Here is a 17,311-nt window from a genome sequence, read left to right as displayed (position 1 = left end):
AGATGTAGGCACTGAACTTAACGCATCAGAACTATAAGGGTTGAATGCCTACAGCTTCGGCTGGCCCTCATGAGAATTCAGAGGATCAGGCCTGACATTTCTAACTCATCATCACCAATAAATCAGGTTTGACTATTTTCACAGAGAGCCAGCAGCGCTGATGGGAAGCGACTGCCATCACACATTGCAGACACATCTCTTCAGACAATCTAAATTGTTTATCTTCTTTGCAAGGCTAGTGTAATTGATTCTGTGCTGTTCACTCATGACAGCAGAGTAAACTAAATGCAGGTTGCCCTAGGACTCAGATAACGCATTCCTGGCAGTGCACAGTTTGGCATTTGGGCCAGTGGGAAAAGCAGTCTGCTCTTCACCGTCCTCCTCCCTCCCCTTTGCTCTACCCTACTGCAGCCACCACCGCAAACAAACAACAACATTGTCAAGATCCAAGGAGTTGTCAGTTTACATCAGAAGGAAGGCGGTGACACGACATGTCACATTACAGCACAGACGCTCCAGCTGGCTGTAGAGCTGTCATCATTAGCAGCAAGACACCATCGGGAGCTGGCGTAGCTGGAAGTCAGTACAGACAGGCGTTTGCTCGTTACGGGTCTCTGTTTAAGATTCTGGAACGCAACTGACTGTCATACCTGATGTAAGGTGTCATGTGCCGTTTGCACATCCCATGGCATCTGATTTCACGACCATGTTTTCTTTTCTGCTTCTGCACAACCAAATGCAATTAAAACCTTGGTATGCTTCTTGATGAAGCAACTCAAGCAAACCGAGGAAGGAAAAAAGAAGGAAGTCCTAGGGTAGCACAACAGTCTCAGGGCTGTTGTCAACGCTGTGTCACCCACTCTTAAAAGTACTCAAGCTGCACACAGGCAAGCTGGTGTGAGCACCAAGCACTGCTCTGTGAGCAGAGCTCCAGCCCTAGAAGGCAGATAGCTACAGCAACAAGATGCCGTCCCCGGCCATGAGCTCTGTCTCCTCAGGAGCCAGAGGACATTGCCACACTGCATGAGAATACATTGCTATGCTCAGAAGTCACTCCAAACCTTGCTGTCCCAGCTCTGAGCCTGTAATGATCCATTCTGTAGCTTCATAAAGTTGAAAGCTGCTGCTTGACACACTGAAGAGTGGAGGTTGCTGCCTCCTGGGGTAGCCATCATACAGGAACATGTACGCAGGCTGTGACTGGATGGCCAACATAAAATAACAAAGCCTCCTTGCTGGAAAGCAGTGGTAGACTTTTATCTGGCTGGCTATGTATACAGAAGGTATATCCCAGCAGGCTGCCTGTTCTGCTAAATAGATGGGAGGAGGGAACAGACCCAGGAATGAATGGGTAGAAGCATCATGGGGGACAGTAACAGAGATGGAGGTGCTCATTACAGTATGATTAGCACATCAGGTAACAGTGAGGGAAGATGATTATTTGATGTGATACGGATGAGTGACAGCCTCTAGCAGCCCATAACTGAGTTGGTCTTCCTGGTGTAAGCACAACTGGAGTCAGCAGGCTGAAGGGGTTCGCAGTGGATTGGGCTGTAGACATAGCTGACTGTCAAGGACAAGACATCCCTGCGTTTGATGGTCAGTTAAACGTTTTTCAGACTGTCTCCCATCAGAAATAAGGATTGCAGTAGCCTTCAAGAACCAGATACTGCTACTTCTGCACCAGGCGGATCTCGACACTTAAATGAGAAATCCCAACAAAGTCCTATTTTGGATACTGCTAACAGGAAAACTGTCCACAAGCTCAATTCCTTTCAGGATAGTAGATTAAGATGGGGCATTACAACTTGCTTTCACAGCTGCTAAGTAGGACTCTGTTATCTAATGGTTGCTAGTACAAGGTGTGGCAGCCTGGAATCAATGAAACCCAGGTCATGGACGGTGGCTTGTTTTTAATGAAAATCTGCATGCGCAAGGATGACTTTTAGATTTCCATCCACAAAATTTCAACTGACAAACACAAAAACATGACTTTCCACATGGATGAAAGAAGCAAATTAGAAATAGGGTTTTCTAGTACCTTTTCATTTCTATTTTCAATCCTCTTTAGAAAAGCCATTTCTGAGGACGCAGAATAAAAGGTTCTCAATTCTTCCCCTCAACCAAAGCACGCATTCTGCAATATCTGCACGGCCAAAGATCGACTACAATAGCAATCAACAGTGCCATATTTGACAGTCAATCACTTCAAATAACCAAGAGAAAATTGCTTTTATTTGAAAAGGTGTAACAAGAGTTCAGTACAAAGGGTGAGATTCGCTGCATTGAACTTCAGTCCTCAAAAAGTCAAGTTAGTCAGTGGAGAGAGCTGTCTTCAGAGAACTATTTGTTGACATCCATCTTGAAGCGGGAAGAACTGCTCCTCTGGAGAGAGCTTAGGTGTGACTCCCCTCTTTCAGAGAGACAATGGTTGTTGAAATACATCTTAAGTGTAGTGCCCATTACATAAAGAAGGGATAAATGGGTCGATTTTAAAGTTGGAAGGGGAAATTGAGTATTTTCTAGATACAGTTTTCTTAGGTGGTGTTTACATGATAATTGAAACATCTATTCTAGAAAGGCCTCAGATCTCCACCTGAATCTCAAATCTGTTTGCATTTTGCCTTAAAAATGCTCAAAAATGTGTCCCTGCTATTTTGTTTGCACTTTTTTTGTGTGGCATTTGTTCTCACCAGGTTTTTTCTGCATCAGAATGACAGGCTCTATATTAAAAACTGTAATACTCCTACATTTAGAAAGCCAGGAATTGAGTTAATTCAATAATAGCCAAGCTTATAGGAACAGCTTATCATAAAACTCAGGACTTCACTGAATAAACATGGCAGTTTTCATCAAAATCTGGATGGCTGCTTGGAGAAAGCCAATAGAAATGAACCATTCAGGTGAATATTTCAATTCTTAAGCTGCTACAGAATGAGTCAAATGATCCAATGATGCAAACAATAATTAGAAAAAGTAAAACTCTCACAACAGAAAAAAACCTTTGTTCCTTTTTCTCCCCCAGTTATTTCCCTTTTTGAAGCCTCCCAAATAAAAAAGCACACACTGAAGACTTACTTTGCTTTAAGTGTTTCCTCTTGGAAATTCCACTGAGGGTCTTCCACTAGCTGCAGTTCTCGTAAAACACTCCCTGGCTTGTAAGCTGCATTGATCACCATGCTGAGAACCTATGAAGAAACAACACCGACAGCACTGACGGGTTTAAAAGCAGTCCCTCACCACACTGAGCATGATCTCAGGTGTTGCACAAGCAGGAGCAGCTTACAGGTGCCAAGTTAGGTACAAAGCTGCACAGGGTAAGCGTTAGATGCAATGAGAATTGGTCCCAGATTGGATCAGTGTGTCAAACATACTGTAGATGACACATCATTTTGATACGGTAACTGCATTAAATGCTGCTAGCTAACCCCAAATATCTCCTGTTTATCCATAATTTTTCTTTGAGACAGATCCTCCCACCCAAAGCAGATTCCATTTGCTGCCACCACAGTGGCTCAATTTAATAAAAAAATGAAAATACTTCCGACAGCTCAACCAGGTACAAAGTCGTGTGTGCCATTACACACTGAACACTAAAGGAGAAATTCATGTACTTGAGGTCAGCAATATGCTTAAGCATCTGCATGCTGCGTGCCTTGACTGTATTAAAAGAATATTAATGAAGTCAACACAAAAAGAGTTTGCAGGACGTGTGCCTGAAACCCAGTGTGTGTCCACTCTGTACAACAAAACGCATGTGCCAATCCATTTAATCCTAAGTCTCTCAGAATAAAAATGATTCTTACTATTGGCTCACGGAATCTAAGCTTTAATAGTCTACACTTTGCCTAAGGAGATAAATAGAAGAAAACCAAATCTCTTAAAAGCACCAGACCATATGTTTGAACACTCTGCATTGCATGCACATGAATGACCCCACAGTGAGCCTGCACTGTTTTTAATATAATTTAGCTCTTTACCTAACGCCTGTTCTTAATTCTTGAGGGGCTTGCAAATTATTTCAGGATGATGAGCGTTAAGTTTCCCCAGCACCCATGAACGTGGTTCATCAGAAATGAAAAACGAAGTCATATTGCAAAGAGTAATGTTATTTATGGTGGGGAGTGGAGTTGGGGTTGGTTAGTTCCGAGTTGTTTTTTGTCTTTTTAAATCCAGCAACCTGAGGATTTGCTAGTATTTTGAAAACCTTGTAGGATTAAGCATTTTCAGGCAAGGGCTTCCCTTAATGCTGCAAAGTACCATGTAAAATGGCAGTTTGAGTTATTCAGCTAGGTTATTTCCTAGAAGTAAAATCTGATTTACCATTGGGCCCTTAGAAACAATTACTCAAACCACTCTTCCAAAAAGTGCCATTAGAGACACCTAAAGCAATGCGGAATGTCTCACGCAGCTCTGATCATCCGTACACCTCAGAGCACTCTACGAGGAAGGGCAGGAGCACACTCCCTATCTCACACAGGGGGAAACTACAACACAGATTTACCCACAGCTTCCCAGCTGGTTCCCATCTCATCACACAGCCCACTATACTAGTTACCAAGCTGCAGTGATTCCCAAGAGAACAAAAGCAAGCGTCCGAGTGAGCCCATCCAGTGGCTCATCCGCATCTCCTCTTGCCTGCCTCTCACCGTACAAACCGATGGGGCACCGGACTCCGACACGGGACACTGAGGCCCGATGTAGGGAAGCCAAAGGTGGGTCTTCAACACACATCAAGTGCCTGGGTAGCTCCCACACTCATTCACAACTCATCAAATGTGTTTCCCTCTTCATCAGCAAATCCAGGGAATTATTTAATGCCCACGCAGGAGCTTGTTGGGAAAGCTCTCCTTAAGCACACTTCTACAGCCACTCTGCTTGCCAGTGGCAAAGCTGGGAGCAGAAAGCAAGTGTCTTTTGCTGACCAGCTCCCACAAACGGTGCTGTCCTGCTCCTTTATCAGGGCGATGGTGTTTTTATGAGTTGTCAGAACAGTTGGGAAATGAGCAAGACAAGAAAACCCAACCCTGCAAATAACAGCACGGCCATGTCTGGGCATTATCCCAGACACCTAATGAACTCCAGCCTTGCAAAGACACCCACAATACCAGGACTTTTCTCAAAGCTGGCTGGTCATCAACAGGACTCTGTAAACTTCTAAACTTAGTTTTTAAAAAAAATGTTTTGTAAGAACAATCATTTCCCTTTAAGGGAAAAAAAGATGTTTTTTTAAAAACTCTGGCTTTCACTCTTTGTGTCTCTCAAGTCACTGGTTTTGGCATGTTACCCTACAGCAGGAGCCCATCACCATGTTAACAGTGTTAACTTCTAACATTATCGCTTCATATTACACACTATTAAACACTAGGGAGAAACAAGAACACTGGCTCTTGTGGAAAAATTAACTCTGATTAAAGGAAAACCAGTGAAGAAACCGAGACCAGTTGCCAAGTTTCCAGTTGTCAACTTTCTCTGGAGATGGAAAGTTACTTCACCCGTATCAGACTGGTCAAATTTTGATCTGATTCACTAAATTCCCTTTGGCTGGAGTGTGACAGTCTGATATTTAGGTAGTTCTTTTCAGTTTTTCAGCCTTCTCCATCAGGAATGGTTTGGGTACAGCCAGTGGTGCCCTGGAGCCGAGGTGTGGATCAGACACCACCAGCCTTTGCTGCTACGCACCTATGAGGTTTTATTTTGATACTGCTGAACTTCGGATTTTCAGAGGCAAGTAGGCTGGAGTCACATCACTGAGCACGATCACACAGCACCACCACTGTCAGGTGCACAAGGGCCCTTTTCTGTCCATGTTTAGATGTGTCTGATGCCACTGGGCAGTTCAGCACCTTTCTTCACATCATAGTTTTTGTGTATTCACACATTTCCCATCTCTCCACCCCTCTTTGTTAACAGTCCTCATCCTGGATGAAGCTTTCTCAGGAGATTATCACTGATGAGGTGCAGGTCAAAATACCATCACACCTCTTCTCCTGTTCAAGAGCCCAATGATCAGCATCCTTTTAAGGAGAAACTCAGTTCCCCTCCTCTATCTGAGATATGATGCCACATCTCCTACTTAACAGGAGAGACCTTAACTACCAAGCTAGCCTCTGTCGGGACAGTAAACAGTCATTGTATTTTACCTGGAACAATGACATGCCTGTGGGACAGAGAGAGAAGGGAAAAAAAAGAGTTCTTCAGGATTCTTTGATTAGATGAGCAAAGATTTAAAAGTGAGCTTTTGTCACAGTCAAGATTTAAGTGCTTACATGCTTATCAATAGTCCATGACATTTCAAAAATACCAATGTCCAGATTCTAAGTTGGAGGAACTACTACAGATGAGCTGAAGTCCACTGAGCAGTCTTGAGGAGGATGTTAGTGAACCCTCTTGCAGAAATGCAGTCTGTATCTTTCCAGACTATAGAGGTTTCTGCCATTGCAGCACCACATCTGATCACTAATAATAACCCTATCAGCCCAGCTCAATAATACATCTCAGGCTCAGTACAAGCAACTTAATTTTCTGAGCACTACGGCTTAATTATGCAATTTTTTCCTAAGAAGTCATGCTGTGCTCCAAAAAATTCAAGTTGCAGAGTGCGATAGCTTTCCTTCACAAATGCTGGCTGATTTCTCCTGTTTGCATCACTTGGACAGTCAGTCACATTACCTATAAGTCCATTTTCTTTTTAAAAAGAGAAAGGGCAAAGTTCCTTAAAAATAGTAAAAGCAGTAAGAAATGAGGCTAATCTTTACAGCGTATTTCCCTAAAAGTGGTGGGTTATATATGAAGTCTTTAAAAGACACCTCATTTTGTTTTGCAGCGTTGCCATGGTAAGTTGTTGGCAGAGATGGAAGAACTGTTCAGAAGTATTTTTTAGATATTCTGACCCAACAACTAAATCTAAAGCTGACAATGTGTTTATTTTAATTTAACTTTAAGCTAGTATTTATTACATATTTTAGCTACTACACAGTCACTATTATTCAGCCAAGATGCAGTTGTTGGATGGCAATGGTTGATGCCTCCACTGTGTTCAGCTCCAAGTTTCAACTTCTTTTCCAAACAAGTATCTCAGGGATGAGACAAGTTTTGCAGCTGATATTAAACAGGCATGACCACCTCACTTGCCTTCTGGCCTGAAATAAACCACGATAAACCACTGGGCCCAGCAGAAACTTGTGCTGGCACCAGGAATAGTGAAGAGCTAGGCTTTAAAAATAAGTTTGGCACTAGACAGCACAAGAGTTACTTGTCACTCACCTAAGGCTTTGCATGGATGCAAGGATATATGCACACACACATACAATTAAAATTACTATTTTTGATCATACTACAAAATAAGTTGCAATTGCTTTCATGGTTTTGCTGGGGAATATTGCTCAAGGGCTGCCGTTCTGGGGCACCTTAGCAGTTTCCTCTGTGCAGAGCTCACAACCTCTGAACCCAACAGGAGGACAAAGCAATTGTGCAGAAAGCCGGGGGATGCGGTAAAAATGCAGAACTCAGCAGAAATGCCTGTTCTGTTGGAAAAGAGGTGCTGCACAAAAGCAAGGCTATCTGAGCTGGTTCTCTCCCAACACCCCAGGTGAGAACAGCCCACACTACTCAGACAGGAGAAGATGCTCCTACTCCACACTACGAGGGTATCTCCTAACCTTGTTTAACCCAGAAGCAACCAGTACTGATCCACAGCTACCTCACCATTAGCATGCAGGTGAGTAGCACCAGTTTGTTTGGAGCTGGATCCAGGATGATGCTTCACTGCATTAGTGATGGAGGAAAGGAAGGACTGATGCTGAGAAGCGTCATGAAGTACAGTTGTGCTGCATTTTTTGATACAACCCTCATGGTTGACTGTGAAGGAAGCTAGAGGATGGGGAGCTACCTCCCTCAGCACCCAGCCAGGAGCAAGGTCTTCTATCACCTGGTGCTAGTGGGGAGAGGACATCTGCTCTCTTCTTGCCTTAGGCAATCCAGGCTGGAAAATGGGGCAAGGTTTGGTTGTTCAGCTGTTTTTAGAGTAGGGTTTCCATTGGTGCCAAACACAGCAGCAGCTCTGTCACAGAGCCTACTGCCCACTGTGAACTGGCTGGTGACTGGCACAGACTTTTAACTTGAGCGTCTCTGAAGGCTGTGACTTACGGCTGGAGACCCGGGTGATTTAAAAAGCTCTCACCAGACCACTACTGACTCCACTGTTCCTTTGTAGCTGTTGTTTTCAGTTGTCTTTCCCACCCTCCCCTGTGTGTTGCCAAAGTAAAGCCCATGTATAATTTATCTATTCCAGACAAGTTATGCTGATGCATAATTTACAATGGCCTGCAATTTTCCTATATAGTGAGAGAGAGATAATTACAATGCATTTGCATTCCTGCGGCCACATCATCAGTGGGTGTAAAGCAAGACTAAGGCATCAAGCTCAGCACTGTGACTGGGTCCAGAGAGACGAGGACCCTTGTGAGCTCTTCAGCTGTACAAAGCCTTGTGGCTGTGGTCTTGGGCTGGAGGAAGTATCTCCTGCAGTCTTCTCACCACTCAGCTCTGCAGTCCTTCTGGGTGCTCTGGCAGCTACTACAGATCTTCATCTTGATGCAGGGATGTCTTCTTTGCCACTTGTTGCATCCTCCACATACTGGGCACCCTTATCTTCCCCGCTGCCCACGGTTCTCTGAGCTGCTAACACCTCTCTCATCTGTGCAGCAGCTGACAGGAACCAGGTGTACCTCCCCTACAGCAACACGCTGAGTGTCTTCCCTTTACCCTTTCCAAAATTTGGACTTGGTCACTGTGGTCAGAATGACCTTGAATTTATCTGACCAATGCTGGGCCATTGCCATTGTCCCGCTCCTTAGGAAGTCATTCATGTCTCCAAAAGCAAGATGCCCATGCCTCACTGACACTGCTATTTACTCCTTCAGCAAGCAATTCTGTAAGGAGGCAGAGCAAAAGAGAATAGGCTTTCTGCAGGAAACTCAGGTTGGTTTCCACAGTTGGTAATTGGTCAAATTCCTGAGGAATTTGGAGAAGGCGGTATTAGTCTCTGCAGCAAAGCCCTAAGATACTAGGGGAGGACCTGACAGAAGCTTTGCACTGCTCATGTTTTCAAAATCCAAATTCCAGGAGGCGAGGAGGAAGAAACATTAGCATAAGTACTGACTCTGCATGCCTCATGTTTCCCCCATGTTGCTTTTTCATCGCCTTTTTCCCAAGCAGCAGCAGATTGCTAACGCTCCACATCAGCAAGCCGCTATGGACTTGGTTTCAAACGTGGCAGCTGTCAACTTTTGCTCTGCAACCACTTTATGCTGCTTTGTGCTGAGGGTTATTTCTGACTAGCTTCCTTGAGACCCAAGTGTCCCACCTGCACGGGCAGCTGGGTTACTGGGCTCTCTTCATGGCGCAGCTTTTAACCATGTGAGACCACCAGCAGTGCTGTTGTGTATAAAGCAGTGCACATAGGTGATGAGGAAGCGAATGGGGATACAAGAGTCACTCTACAGTACAGTACAGAGTTTTTTTCAAAACTGGTGGGCGATTTGGGAGGAACCTCGTCTTTTAGGTGTTTCTGTTAAGGGCTGCGATTCATCTCATTTCAGACAACTGCAAACATCCTGAGCTGGGCACTGATGACCTTGTCAATACATCAGATAAATGAACACCTAGAAGTTCCCATGCTTTTCCAGCAAGGGCAGAGGGAGCTCAGACATGCCCCTGCAACCACGTCAAGGGGGATTCATATAGATACAGACCTGAAAGCTGGAAGATCTGGATTTCTAGAAGGCCCAAGTCAAACAATGGTGTCCAAGGCACCATAGGCACCCTGCTTATCTAACAGTACCATCTTGCTGTCCTCTGCCACTTGCAGTCACCTTGCCTTTCATATGTATATAGGCCAAAATCTTTGTGGAAAGTACTTGTGCATTTTTTCAGACAAGCTAGCTTTTCTCCGAGGTCAACAGCAAGCGCTCAATACTCTGGATTTGGCCCAAAGCAAGCACTGATGGGATCAGGATGAAGTGAATAGATGGTGGTGCTCTGTCATCCCTGCTGTGTGGGATTAACCCATTCACATTCATCAAGAGCTAGGCACACCACAGCTTTCACTCAGCACATCGCACACACCCCTGCTTGGCTTTCTGTCCTATTCTCCTTAGATCTCGATGGCTTGGGCCCCATTGGACCATGATCACATAAAGGTGTCACCCACACTGAAACTGCTGGCCCAACAGCGTCGTGGGTGCTGAGAAACAGGTTGATGGCAACACCCACAAAGGCCCTCACTGGGGATCGCTCTGGTCAGAACATGAATTCTCTTGCACACAGTTAGACAAAACTTGCTCCCAACCAACAGAACTCCCCATGTCTCAAAAACATCACCTCTCCCATCAAAAACCACACAAATATACCTACCCCCTCTTCCCATCTTGCATTTCTGATTTATGAAAACTACTACAGAGCTCCAGGACAATTTTAGGTGCATTCTTTTCAAATTCTGGGCCTAGCAACACATGATGTCCCCTGAAATGCCCCCAAAAGATAGCTGAGCCATACCTCTTTAAGGACCAGCACGCACTTGCCAGGTCCGACAGACTGAGGTAGCTCTGCTATTCTGCCTTTGTTTAAATATGGACCTGAGAAGCAGCGGTGGTTGATGTAGAGCTGGGGGCAGCAGTATCTCCCATTGATGGTGCCTGCAAGGAGAAAGTAGTATTGACGTGTGTGCAGCACTTCTGTATAATAAATCAAGGGCCCTTCTTCTTCCTCCTAGATGTGGGAAGAAGGGGAGAAGAGTAAAGGAGGCCCAGAACCCTGACATAGAAGGTAGAGAAGTCTCTGCTGCTCAAATCCATCCCACACAGGAAAAGCAAGTGCTTTTAACAGCAACTGATTTGGCTGCACACCCTACTGAAAGAAGAATCGCAAAAGGATTTCATTCATAACGTGACCCAAGGCTCTTTTGTAACTCACATTGCAAATGGATGTGAGTGACTCGGTTGCAGCTTTCCAGAAAATGAATATATTAGCTGCCTCTCACAGATACGGAATCAGCTCAGGGAGAGCATTCAAGTGGAGAGGTCTACAAACACCTCCTCAGCTACCGTCCTACCCAGTAAGCATGGCGGTGCCATTCCCCTGACCCAACACGGGTCTACAGAGCAACTTTCTTTGTCTGGGTTAATTACTCCGGGCTCCTTTACAGCCCATGGAGAGAAGTGGGTACTTCTAGATGCAGCTCATATGCCATCCAAGTGGTTATCCACTTTTTGGTTATCATACCCAAGAAGAGCCTATTTCTCCCCATTTGATTGTAAAAGGGCCCTGGAATGTTGGCTTGGATGCCAATGTGTGTCCTGCCATCTGCTGAAATCAAGTGAGTTAAATGCTGCCCCTCCTGCTGGGTCTACACAATTAACTAGATGAATACTGCACTCAGAATCTCCTGCCATTGCTACAGGGGAGAAAAATTTGCTTTTAGCAGAAGTAGCAGACATGCCCACACAGTCCTGATGCTAACACTGGGACCCATTCAGTCCTGGTGTAAGCAACTTCATTGATGCCAATTAAAAAGTCGCATCCATCTCTACCAGGGCTTCATTAGCCTGGCCCCAACATCATTAGCTGAAATGGACAAGCTGGACAAGCTGCAGGGGAACTCGGATAACCCCAGCAAGACACAGTGTTCACACATGTAGGCTCACACCCTCACATGCTGTACATCAGAGACTCCTCGCACTGTTGGTGGGTCCACACTGCCTCACACCCCATGGGGGATGAGGTTCCATCTCCCCACCCGTACAACACACTTGCTCCCTTTTGGTGGTCATCCCCCTCCACACAGGCAACGGGTCCTTGAAATAAGGATGCTGCTAGTGCCCAGCAGCCTTACCTGTTGTGTCTGGCTGAGGAACGGGGCAGAGGTCATGAGGTATTTTCTCAACAGGCACTGTGGAAGGTAACCTGTTAAAACAGCAATTCAGTGTTATTTCATAGTGTCAGGCAGGACAAAGGGGCAGAACCAGCTTTCAGGCTGGACCCAGAGACACACCAGCACCTGCCTGGACTGAGAAAAGGAGGAGATACCTCAAATGCAACCCCACTTCCACATGGTTTACCACAGCCTAGGGCCAGCATATTGCAGAAGAAGGAGCCAGCTCCACACCTCCTCCAAAAATATACTCTGGTCTGTGAGCTTTAGCCCTTCAGGCTGCAAATATTCACACTTAAATCCCTTAAATTCTTGTTTCTAGAAACTGCAAGGGGTAGATAGGGAAATGCCGTCCTGGCACATGTCCGTCTTTCATAAGCATCCCTTACTGACCATCAAACACTGGCCATGCAGTTTCCAACCAGTGAAAAAATTCTATTACAAAGACTTTCTAATATGCTCACAAATATTTTAGATTTAAAAGAATCCTCTTGTTGACTGTGCTGCAGTATCTGGGCAGGAGTTTGCAAAGTCATTTAGCTGCTGTGTATTATCTCCCCTGGAAGACCTGATGCATCCCTGTAAAAACATCACCTTAAGTAACAAAAACTTACTGCTTTTCGGGTTGCACAACTGCAATTCTTCTCTTCCTTCGCACTGCAAAAATGAAGCAAGGAAGAAAAAAATAGTTTTGTACCCTTCTATCCTATAAAGTATACCCATAATGCATAAAAAGCTGTATAAATGCACTGACTATAAAATGACTTGTAACACAATGAAATGGTACTTAATTACTATCGCCATCTTTTCTTGGTATTTTTTAAGTAAGTCACTACATCATTAAAACCTACTTTAAAGATGTAATAATACATTTAATCTTTCCTCTGGAATGCTAATACTGTGTTTTATGGGATCAGTACAAAAAAAAATTAAAATAAAAACACAAATATTTTTCCATACAGAAACACATATGGATAAGATTACATTTTACAAGCATGATTACCTTCAGCATAATTTATCCCTAGCTATAAATTGCAATAAGGCTGCATAATGTTGCCATAGCAGTATTCTCTCAAATTAGGCCCCGGCTGCCTGATTTTTAACTTAAGCATATTTAACTCTTCAAAAGGGTTGACACATCTTAAAATTTGCCTTTCAGATGTTAATTAATATAAACAGTGAGGCTAATTTTTCATCTGGTGGCTTAAGATTGGGGTTGGATAGCTTCTGCGAGGAACAGGAGAACAACACCAAGCCACTGAGCACTCATGAACTGCCTTCAAATGCAAATGGAAAGGGAAGAAATTCATCTTAATACACACTGGAGGCAGGACAAAACACTATAGGCTTACTTGTGCTGGGAGAGATTTAAATTAAACACTAGGGAAATCTCTGGGCTGATAAGGGCAGTGAAATAATGGGATAGATACCCTGGGAAGGGGCAGAAATGCCACCAGAGAAGGCCAGCAAACATTTCTCAATTTAGATGGAGCAGATCCCAGTTTGGAGGGGGAGCACCTAGATGGCCTCTTTATGTCAATTCCACCCTGTATTTTATGGGGTTTTTTTCCAATTTGAGGTTGTGTCCCCCTAATTCACTCAGCTGCCCAAATGAACCTGCTTCAGCGCAACGAAACCTGGTTTCACTCTGGCAACGCCATCACAAACCCACAACTCTGCAACCCCAAACCACCTACCACCCCTTCCCAGCACCAACAACTTCATTTTTAGAGGGGCTGATCACACAGACAAGTACAAATTGCATAAAACCAGTGCTGCAGCGTCTGGTCACTAATGAGATTGATTACTATTTATTACAGTACATTTACAGCCTAGTTAACTACTAGGCTGCTAGTTAGGTTGGTAGTTTCAAGAATAGGATTACAAACGTAAGACAAACTCTCTGGTATATCTGCTGAAGTAATATCTAAGCTGCTGGGGGTTTCCATGTACTTACAAACAGCTTTGTGTGGTGGAGTTAGGTTATAAGCATTCGCTTCACACCAGCCCACGGGGAAAATGTCCATAGACTCTACATCAACTATGTACTCTGGGGAGGGCATCTGTAAACCTATAAACACAAATTTATAACGTAATTTAGACACGGGAATACCAAGCTCAGAGCCATTCAAGCATTCATCATGAACCAAGGGAAGCAAATGATGGAACACGTGAAAATAAATCTGCTTCCCTGCATCAAAATCAGGCATCATTTCATCTTCAGTTTTGCACAGACAGCAATGATAAGGCTGTTGCATTCACAGTGCAACGTGATTCCAGAGAAAATCCCCATTAAGAGCACTCTACGGGTGCGCAGTGAAGAAGGCAAAAGCCAGTAAGGTTAAACACGCGTGACTTTCCCCAGCAAGATGGCCTGACTGACCTCTAGCTTTGTTGTAGAGTTGCACAAGCCAGTTAGCAGCAACTTGCTGGGTGCTTGCTCTTTAATGGTAAGAGAGTGTATATGGGCTTTAACAGGATGGTAGCTGATGAGACAAGCCTTCATGCCCCGATGTCCCCCAAAGCTTTTTTGTGTCGTTCTGCCCTCGAGTCACTGATTTTAAGGGTGGGAGACGGCCACTTTTCTGTCTAGATGTGCCATGGATTCTCCTAGGGCTCTTCACTGCACATGAAACATGAGCTGATCACCCAGCAAGGGAGAGACAGTACAAAAACCCCAAGTGGGACAGATGCACTGATACCTCTGGCACAATACTGACTCCAAAGCCCACTGAGAATCTCTGCTTAAAGCAAATCTCTTGCAGTTTGGTTATTATGCCTCCTTTACAAGACATTCTCCTGTCTTGGTTTATGTGGGTCACACTCAAAGCCCACTCCAGCAAATGGAAATATTCCCACTGGCTTTCAGTTCTTTTGAAAACAACTCTGGGTCCTGAGTCAAGACACCATTTAATTACTCCAATTCAAGTCCATCTGTGCCAGTACAGCCTGGCCAGCAGCTTCACTCCCTCCTGCCATTTCCATCCTAGAACCCGTATCTCCAGCACCAGCATGAGATGATCTTCTAATAAAAGAGACCAAAGCATCAGCAGCTTCCCCTGCAGCATCCTTGCCTTTGCATCTGTTACAGCATCTTTGCCTCCTGCTTACGGCAGCAGTGTTTGACTGTGCACAGCTAGATGACTACAGGGAACTTCCCACTAATGAATGTTCATCAAGGGCTTGCAGTGTAATTGAAACAGTAATTGAACTTTGTGATGGGAAAGGCATCGAGGCTGAGACACAGCATTTGGATCAATCTTGTCTCTAGTAATAAACCTGATGCACTTTGAGAGTGCGTGGCTGTATGAAAACCCAAAGCAAGCAGGAAAATAGGTGCTGGCACTCACACTGCTGGATGAAGTAATTAAAAAAATGAAGTCATGATGTCTGTGTAGATGCACAGATGTCTTTGTGGTATTTCTCTGAGCCCCGCATCATGTTCACGCATTATACATTGAAGATGCAGTCTCTATTTCACTGGGATATGGGGAAGGGAAGAGGAAGGGATGAAGGCTCGTGATACAGGACACAATCTGCTCATACAAGCAGTGGAGACTCAATGCAAGATCTCAGCAGCTGGCATTCCCTGCAAAACCATTTCCTTCCATGAGAAAATATCAAGAGGTCACTGCTCAGTTTGAACCTGATGAAAGCTGTTCAGTGGGCAAAACGTTTTCACCTAACACCACAAATCCATCCAAGGAACTAATGTGAGAACTGCTGAAATAAGTGGGAAGAAATGCAGAGAGAGAGCAAGCCATGGATCAAGACCTAAACAGAGCAAGAGAACAACACAGTCCCCACTGAAATCTCACCAGACCTGGAAAAATCCACTATTTTCATCACTGTAACTTAACTGCTCTACAGTGTCATTCTGACCAAATAAGCAGACTGAATGTACTTTCCCACTTGCAAACAACTACAGATGTGACACAAACATTCTGGTTTTGGCGTTTACAGATGCAGCCACCCTGACAAGCAAGGAAACACCACAACGTCTGTTCTCCTGCAACTCCTACTCCTCTTATAAGACACAGTCATAGCTACTCTGTCCTCCCGGGCACTGTTTCTGCCCCCTGGTAACTGATAACCCTGCCTTCCACTTCCAGCATCTCACTGCTTCATTTGGCCTCACTCATGTAAGTAGGAAACAGCTTGTTTGAGACTCATTAGTTTCATTTGCTGCATTTTATGCTACCATCTTCTTAGACTAAGAAATGTCCATGAGACCTGAGAGGTTACATGGAAAAGAAAAGAACAGGGAGATTGGAAACAAGGTGAGGAAAATCTCCACCTCCTGCTGTGAATCTTGTAGGATGGGCAGAATAGAGCAGCAACTCTAGAAAACTCTCCGAGGGAAAATTACGGAAAATCTCCCTGGAGAAGTGATTAACAAAAGGGTTTTCCTCATATTCCTAGGCTGTGCAGAGAGTGTACATTATTACTTGTATAAATTCACACCAGAAAGCTTCAGCTTTAAAATCTAAAATGAACCAGTAAAAATTAACAATGCAGATGATGAGTAATAAAGTAGCAGAAAGTGATGGGATGCGCACAGCATCGGATCAGACCTATGCTTCTCTTCCACCACAGGGGAACTATACTGCTGCTCATTTAATGCTCGCCCTGAAGTTTACAGAGTTTTGCTACTGTACAAAGCGTGATTTATTAAGCAATGTTCCCTCATGTCTAACTCGACGCTGCTTAACTACTGTGTCCTGTTTTATGGCTGCAGTTTGGGCTGTCAAACAGTGAAACTGGGAGGGCAACAATGAAAGCTTCAGATGTGCCTGTGATAAATGGTGGGACCCGAGGTCTTCAGCAGTGGGCTCCCATGGTAGTTGGGGAGTCTTGCTGCTACCAGAATATAAATAATCAGTTAGAAACAATAGTGTATAAATGGAGTCAAAAAAACATGCCACAGTTCAAGCCACATTTATTTTACAACTCTGCAAGCAGGGTTTGGGGTTTTTTTTTTAATGCCTAGTTTTAGCACAACACTGTGAATACTGTAGTCATGTACTTCAACAGCAGCAAAGATTTCTTTTCATTTTTGCAGTCCTTTGCATCTTTTCCTTTTACTACAGAACATTCTATTCCTGGTATCGAGATATAAACCAAGCGTAAAGGCAGCTATATATCAGAACTCAAAAGACAAGGAGATGCACATAGGTTGTAAAAAGCATCCTTTAAGAAACTGAAAGAGTAAAAGGGATGGAGAAAGAGACGAGGGAGGGGAGCAAGGTGGGAGTGTGTGGCCCTCTCCCTGCTTCTATCCAGGATCCTGGAGGACTAGTTAATTTAAGACCCAAGAAACAATGCTTCCTATTCACTATAATGGACAAAAGTTTAGTGAACACTGAGTCCTTCTGAAAG

The 17,311-nt window shown here is 44.3% G+C and overlaps 1 protein-coding gene across 2 annotated transcripts in view; it reads right to left on the bottom strand.

The window, feature by feature from the left end:
* The window catches only part of SFMBT2 (Scm like with four mbt domains 2), a 122,604-nt gene that overhangs the window by 18,276 nt on the left and 87,017 nt on the right, over positions 1-17,311 (bottom strand). For both annotated transcript variants that reach the window (XM_037389468.1, XM_037389469.1), the window contains 5 exons: positions 13,890-14,003; positions 12,547-12,589; positions 11,894-11,964; positions 10,558-10,697; positions 3,079-3,188 (listed from right to left, as the gene is read on the bottom strand). In XM_037389468.1, coding sequence (XP_037245365.1) covers positions 3,079-3,188; positions 10,558-10,697; positions 11,894-11,964; positions 12,547-12,589; positions 13,890-14,003 — 478 coding nt within the window. The remainder of the gene's footprint in view (positions 1-3,078; positions 3,189-10,557; positions 10,698-11,893; positions 11,965-12,546; positions 12,590-13,889; positions 14,004-17,311) is intronic.

The sequence above is a fragment of the Falco rusticolus genome, chromosome 5 (assembly GCF_015220075.1).
Source record: "Falco rusticolus isolate bFalRus1 chromosome 5, bFalRus1.pri, whole genome shotgun sequence".
NCBI classification, from domain to species: domain Eukaryota; kingdom Metazoa; phylum Chordata; class Aves; order Falconiformes; family Falconidae; genus Falco; species Falco rusticolus.
The sequence above is the reverse complement of the archived record's forward strand: the minus strand, read 5'-3'. Positions and strand labels throughout refer to the sequence as shown.